This window comes from Arvicola amphibius, chromosome 10 (assembly GCF_903992535.2).
Source record: "Arvicola amphibius chromosome 10, mArvAmp1.2, whole genome shotgun sequence".
NCBI classification, from domain to species: domain Eukaryota; kingdom Metazoa; phylum Chordata; class Mammalia; order Rodentia; family Cricetidae; genus Arvicola; species Arvicola amphibius.
In genome coordinates, this window is record NC_052056.1 from 44,997,188 (window position 1) to 45,005,041 (window position 7,854).

The 7,854-nt window shown below is 41.0% G+C and overlaps 1 protein-coding gene across 1 annotated transcript; it reads left to right on the forward strand.

Annotated features, from left to right (window-relative positions):
- The first annotated feature begins 3,663 nt into the window (after positions 1–3,663).
- On the forward strand, positions 3,664–7,522 carry LOC119824235 (olfactory receptor 2AE1-like). The gene is made up of 2 exons (XM_042055812.1): positions 3,664–4,164; positions 7,328–7,522. The coding sequence occupies exons 1-2, from the start codon at positions 3,664–3,666 to the stop codon at positions 7,520–7,522; spliced, it is 696 nt and encodes a 231-aa protein (XP_041911746.1).
- Positions 7,523–7,854: the final 332 nt, after the last annotated feature.

The window sequence follows — 7,854 nt, forward strand, 5'->3', positions numbered from 1 at the left end:
TAAACATTTCACTATATAAATCAACTAAACACCAAAGGAGATAGTCACGTATAAACCAGGGATTAAAAAGCCATGGCTTTTAAAGATAGAAAACACATAGCAAAAATGACAGAAGTCTTTCCTTATCAGTAATTACTTTAAATGCAAATAGATTAAATGATTCAATCATAAGATAGTGATTAACAGGGCTGGTTTAAAAAAGAATTCAGCTATGTGCCATCTACAAAAGATTCATTTTAGACCCAGAGAAACAAAGAGGTTAAAGGGAAAAGATGGAGCAATATGTCATAGAAATAACAAACCAAAGAAAACAAGACTAACTGTAGAAATACCAGACAAAACAAATTTTAGAACTGTTTACAAGAGACAAAGGACATTTTATGTTGATAAAAGAAAAACATAAAAATTATAAATACTCATAAACCCTATTGTCTCTTTGATCATCTCTTTACCATCAAACATATAAAGTAAAAGCTGGAAGATTTGAAAAAAAAGACATCAGCTTTTGTATACTTTACTCGGAGACTTCAAGATCCTACCCTTAGGAGTAGATAGACTAACCAAGTAGAACCCGAGTATAGGATTTGTCATAATGAGCCGGCTACTTTCAGCAGACAGAAACAGTTTTCCCTCTGGCCAGTTTTCCCTCTGTTGTTGAAAGAACAAAACTGAAAAATTTACAAATTCATATATATATCCCTTAGCTGACAAATGAAAAATCACAAGGGAAATTGGAGAATCTTTCAAGGCAGATGAAAATGGAAGAACAATATAACTATTTTATGGGAAACAGTGGGAACCATGCTAAGAGAGAAAATTATAGTTATAAACACTTCCATTAAAAAACTAGAAAGGTTCCAAATCAATAAGCTAACTTTATGATGTAAGGATTTATAAAAATTAGATTGATTTTACTTTATGTATGTGAATGTTTTGTCTGCATGTGTGTATATGAAGCACACACATATCTAGCATCCTCCAAGGTCAAGAGAGGGTTCTGGATCCCCTGAGACTGGAGATACAGGTGGCCATGAGGCCTGTCTGGGGCTGAGTGAGACCCAAACCCAAATCCTCCCCAGAACAATAAGTATTCTTAACCACTGAACCAGCTCCATGGCCCCACCTGAGAAAATTTAAAAGAACAAACTAAATCAAATCACATATTAAATATTAAATCACATATAAAAATTATAGAATTATTTTAAAGTTGAGAAAAAAATCTATTTTTATTAAAAATATCAACTCTAGACGGGCGGTGGTGGCGCACGCCTTTAATCCCAGCACTCGGGAGGCAGAGGCAGGCGGATCTCTGTGAGTTCGAGGCCAGCCTGGTCTACAAGAGCTAGTTCCAGGACAGGCTCTAAAAAAGCTGCAGGGAAACCCTGTCTCGAAAAAAATCAAAAAAAAATATATCAACTGTAGGAAATGGGTAATTTTTATTTAAAGCATATAACTTTGGCTTTACAGCATGAGAAGAAGTAGAGTAGTGATATTTATGCATTATAAATTTTTTAATACCATCAAGCCATGCATTTAAAATGATTAAGATGACGAATTTTATGTTGTGTATATAGTAACGCAATAAAAATACTTTAAATAAAAGAAGATTATTGTCCAATGCCTACAGATAGATCTGTTTCCCAGGCTTGTTCTTCACACAGCTGTTAGAATACAAACTCTGCATTCAGGAAGTTTGGAGGAGAGATCAATATTTCCTACTACTAACAACTTCCAGAGTGAAGTTGATCTTGTTGGTCCTGGCTCATGACCCATATTTTGAATAACAGGAATTCATAAAATTTGCAAAGGTCAAACTGTCAGCATCTGAAATATAGCCATACACCCCAAACAGGTAGCTGGCGGTTGCCTTAAAATAAGACAAGGTGCAGTAGAGCATAAAATATGCTCTGAGTGCTGAATGCCACAAGTTCTATAAACAGTGGCTCTCAAGTTACCTGCTAACTATCCCCACAAGACAAAATTAAATAATATCAATATCAAATAATTATTTTGCTCATGAACTTGAAATTTGGGCAAAGCTGTACAGGGTTACCTTGTCTCTGTTCTGCACAGCACCAGTTTGCCACAGCTCAACTGGAAGCCAAAATAGCCACTTTAGCAACACTTTGTTCATATTTTGGATAGGCTATGGGTCCTCTCCACACAGCCTTCCAAAGTTGCTTAGGGTTTCTTGTGTCATAGTGGTTGAGTAGGAAAACAAACAAAACTGCATGATATTTTTACGACCTGGCCTTGGATATCATACAACATCACTTCTGCCATGTTCTAGAAGTAGGAAAGACTGTAGAGACCTGCCCCTTCCAGAAGAGAAGCCTGGCTTTTCCTCTTTGTGGCAGTAAAGTCTGGAAGAACATGACGGATGAGGCCATCTTTGCAAAATATGATCTGCCATACCTGTCAACTGCAAATTAATTTGGATATAAAACTTAGGGCCTAGAGAAAAGACAGCTTAATGTATTGCTCTTGCAGAAGCCCCTAATTCAGTTCCCACCACTTATACTGGGCAAGTCTCAGTTTCCTGTAACTCTAACTCCAGGGGATCTGATGCCTCTGGCTTCCAGGGGGCACCTATACACACATACATGTGAAAAAATATATTTGAAAAATACACCAAATTTAGTACCAGTGAGATTGCTTAGTGGGCAGTGTACTTAATTAACAAGCATGACATCCCAAATCTATATCTGAGAGCCATGTGAGTGTGGAAAAAGACACTGAGCCCACAGTGTTGTCATCTGACCTCCACACATGCTCCATGTCACATGTGCACGCACATGCATCTCACACACACGCGTTCTCTCCCTCTCTTGCACATGCGTTCACACACACAAATAATTTTTAATTGTAGGGAAGAGATACAAATGTCTTTAACTCTGGCTTGTCCTCATTCCCATTTCTGTTTTGTTTTGCAGAAGAGTAGACATTAAAAAAATCGAGTAGAAATCAAGGGAATGTTAGAAGAGTCATGGATTGCCTCGTAGAAAGGAAGGGGAATGGGTTGAGAAATGGTGACGTGATGGCAGCAGTAGGAGGCAGAGGTGAGGTTTAAGTACATAGGAAGTTAGACTTCATAAGGACAGTCATCATCCACTCATTTCCTGCAATTCCCACTGTTCCCTGCTCTAGTTAAGGGTGAGGTCATACGAAGCATCCTGACTAAGAAGACTCCAGCTGCTGTTTAATGCCAAAGAAAGACTGACACTCACTACTGGACAATAATACATGGCTTGAATGAGTCGAGCTAGCTTTCTTCAAAGAACTGGAAGCATTTAGTAATTATAGTCACAATGGATCCCAATGTGAGACATAAAGTTTTCTTAGACAGTTCTGTCTTAGTTAGGGTTTCTATCGCTGTAAAGAGACACCATAACCACCTTATAAAGGAAAGCATTTAATTGGGGCTGGCTCGCAGCTCAGAGGTTTAGTCTGGTGTGGGAGGTCCTTCTGCCCATGTGTTGCTTTTATTGGTTAATGAATAAAGAAACTGCCTTGGCCTGTTGATAGGGCAGAACTTAGGTAGGCAGGGAAAACTGGACTGAATGCTGGGAGAAGGAAGGCGGAGTCAGAGAGACGCCATGGAGCCACCAGAGGGGAAAGACATGAGCTGCCAGCTGGAACTTTGCCAAGGTTGAGGAGAGGAGCATGTGGAAGTGGAACCAGACCATTCTGGAAGACTTCATCCTTCAAGGGCTCTTTGATGACTCCTTCAACCACCTTTGTCTTTTCCTCCTGATCATGCTGGTGTTCCTTACTGCAGTGAGCGGCAACAGCCTCACCATTCTCCTCATCTGTGCTGACCCCCGTCTTCACACCCTGGTGTACTTCCTGCTCAGCCAGCTGTCCCTCATGGATCTGATGCATGTCTCAACAACCATTCCCAAAATGGCAACCAACTACCTGTCTGGCAAGAAGTCTATCTCGTTTTTGGGCTGTGCCACCCAGCACTTTGTGTACCTGTCTCTTGGTGGTGCAGAGTGTGTCCTCCTGGCTCTCATGTCTTATGACCACTATGTTGTCATCTGTCACCCCTTATGCTACACTGTGCTCATGAGCAGAAGAGTGGGAATGATGATGGCTGTCATGTCATGGTTGAGTGCATCTGTGAACTCCCTAATCCACACATCCCAATTATTATCTACAAATGTTTGTTTACATTTAAAGGGGGATATGCTATAGAGGTTTGCATTGGTATGGATCTTGGTTTATTGATACAAATTTAAGGTCAATTTTGTTATATATATATATATACATATATATATATATATTTCTGATCTTGAGTAAGGTATTGTGTTTGTGCAGCTCACTTAAAATGTAATGTATAATTAAGAAATATAGGTTAATAGATAATCATATATAATAGTCAAGCTTGTAGTCATGTTAGTTAGGTTTTGTAGATATATTTTAGTTAAATGGGTCTTCTTCAAATCTTTCAGAGACCTTCAGAATATGGCATTTTAAATGTTTTAAGAGTTTAGGACTTTTCATGACAGTGAGACACATCTGCTCCTGGCAACACCAATCTACTTCAAGAGGATGATGGGCATTGAAGAGCCTCTTTATGAAGTTGGTTGACCATTTGGCAAGAAACTGCTCTTGCCAGGACTGCTTGATAAACTTGACATATAGGACCCACAGAAAAATGACTGCTAAACTTGCCTGAAGCAGAAACGATATTTCTGCTTCATGAAAGAGTCTGCTAGACATTCTGTAGGACACAGAAGAAAGTGACTGACAAACTGCCAATATAGGCAGAATTGTCTTTGAATTTTCCTGCTTCATGGAAAAGTCTGCTGGTTACTATGGGCCTGTAGGCTGAAGATGGATGCCCCAATGGTACAGAAGAACCTTGAGTGAGTTTCCAGGCAGCAAGATGTCTCTGTCAATTCTAGAGTTTTGGAAGTTGCTTACAATGTACTTTCTGTTTACTTAGGCAATATTAAATTCTTCTGGAGTCTTTGATTGAGTTGAAGAATTTATAATTATAGTTATAGTTTTCCTCAGTTATAATAAAAGATAAAGTAGATATAAATATTGAAACTGTAATTCTTGCTTGATACCTGTTTTGCTATGTGTAATTTTACTATGTTAAAGTTCAAACCTTTCTTTTTTTATTTAGACAGAAAAGGGGAAAGGGTGTGGGAGGTCCCCCTGTCTATGTGTTGCTTTTGTTGGTTAATGAATAAAGAAACTGCCTTGGCCTGTTGATAGGGCAGAACTTAGGTAGGCAGGGAAAACTGGACTGAATGTTGGGAGAAGGAAGGCAGAGTCAGAGAGATGCCATGGAGTCACCGAAGATACATGTGCTGAAACTTTGCTGGTAGGTCACAACCTTGTGGTGATGCATTGATTAAAGGAGATGGGTTAAATTCAGATGTAAGAGTTAGCCAATTAGAAGCTAGAGCTAATGGGCCAAGCAGTAATTTAATTAATACAGTTTCTGTGTGATTATTTTGGGTCTAAGCTAGCCAGGCGGCCGGGAACAAGCGGCCTCCCTACAACATTAGTCCATTATCATCATGGTTGGTGGCAATGGAGGCAGACATGGTGCTGGAGAAGGACCTGAGAGGTCTACATTATGATCTGCAAGCAGCAGAAGCAACTGTGTGTCACAGGGAACATAGTTTGAGCAAAGGAAACCTCAAAGCCAGCCTCCATAGTGACACACTTCCTCCAACATGACCATACCTCTTAATAATGCCACCCCCTACGGGGACCATTTTCTTTCAAAGCATTATGGTTCCTATCTCAAGGTCTCATCGAGGAGGACAGGGGAGCTAAAGTTGGGGGGAAGTAATTGTAATACCTGTATCACTACCTACTTTGGACAATTTCTCTTCCTAAAACTTCTGAAGCCAGGCATGGTAGTACATGCCTATACAATCACAGGGTGTGGGAGGAATAGGCTGCAGTACTTTCTGGCCAGACCATGTCTCAAAAAAGCAAAGCAAACCAAATCAAACAATATAGGATCCTCTGTTGATGTCACAGCAAAACAAAGAGGTAGTCCTTCAGGTCTGTGCTCCTCTACTTAAAGTCACCATGCTGATCAAATCAGGTTCACACTGAGAAATGTTGCTCGTAAAGAGATATAGACAGATGGTACCCTGTGTTCATGTAGGATCCTCGCACTCACCCTGCTTCAGATGGTCTCTCCAGTGTCCTGGTGGGTGTAAGTTCTGCACAGGTTTAAAGACATGGGAAAGTCATGTGGAATTCAGTGGTTGGTGCTCAGGGCAGTGCTGCTAAATTGAGACCCTGCAGTAGCATTTCAAAGACCCAAAGGGTATTTTATCCTAAGCCTTCCCCTCTTTCCTTTGAAACACCACTACTGCCTGTGCCCATTTAGCAGAAGCACCCTGTGTCCTCGCTCTGCTTTTGACTTCTCGACTTCCAAAGTGCCCATTTGCTGGTTCAGGAGAATGTTGTAGTCATGCTATTTTGAATGTTTCCTGGAAGAAAGATAAGAGAAATGAGCTTTGTTTTCCCTGATTTCTGCCCAGGCATATCTGTTCTGTGGGCGGGCGTTCTGGAGTTCTTCCCAGAAAGAAGATCTCAAAACCTTTGATGCCAATCATGAATAAGAGTTTTATTTATTTTTTTTAAAAAAGTAAGTAAAGAAAAAGAAACCTGTTCAGTGCAGTGATGTGAATGAGAAGTACCAAGTTGGTAAAGACAGACGATTGTTTTATCTTCACCTCTGCTGAAGACCTGAGAGAAGGAACCACCTCATTCATTTCCTTCCCCTAGAAATTCTTGCACCGATTCCTCCTGTTCCCTAAGGTCACCTGGCTTGAGATGGAGCTGTCTGCCTGGGACTACAACCTTGGGCCCATCAGGGAATTTCCCTGCCTTGTGCATCTGTATAGAAATAGAATGAGAATTTTTATTCATTTTTATCTTCCATTCAACTTACTGAAGAGAGTCACTATGGACGTGCAAAGAAAATTCCCTTCTAGTGAGGATATTCTGTGTTCTCAATGAAGGTCTCAAAGTGAGGCCTTTCCTTCTACGTTCGTACATCATCGGGGCAACACTACCATTATGCAGAATATGTACAAATGTTAAAAATAAACACAGGTGACTTAGCGACCTTTGGGGGAGGGCAAGCTTTTCTCTAGGCTTGACGGTCCCAGAAGTCATTACGTAGCCCAAGCTGGCCCCAAACTTAGGCTATCCTCCTACCTCAGCTTCCTAAGGGTTAACACTATAGCTGTGAGGTGCCATGCCTGACTTACCTGTCTTGCAGCTGAGACAGGATTACCTGAATTAAATAAGAGAGAAAAGACTCACTGGGCTCATGGTTCAGGGAACACAGTTCATTATTCTTGTTAGACATGATGGTGGGAGCTGTCATGGGCTGGAGCAGCAGGATCCAGAATCAGCTGACTACAGCCTGTCAGCAGCCAGGAAGGAGATAGGACTCTGCGCAGAACTGGGGATAAGCCCTTACCAGCTTACAGCCCCTACCAACCTAGTTCTTCTAACAAGGTCATACTTCTAAAAGTCTCATAGTCTCCCAAAACAGTGCCACAAGCTGGGACCAGTGTAGAAACACACAAGCCTATGGAGAAAGTTCACATCCAAATGCAGGCTACTGGAAGGCAAACCTATAATGGTACAAATGAACAATATGAGATGCTGAATTCTTAAAATGTCTCTGCTTCACTCTGCTTGTGCACAACCCTGTTAAGCCCTGGTTTCATGCATCAGACAGGCCAACCTGGGTCTATCCCTGGCTTCCTGGTAAGAGAAGCTGAAGGTCCACCCTGCAGTTGAGAGTTGCAGGCTCAGGGCAGTCACAATCTAAGCATGTTACTTCAGTAATCGCGTGAG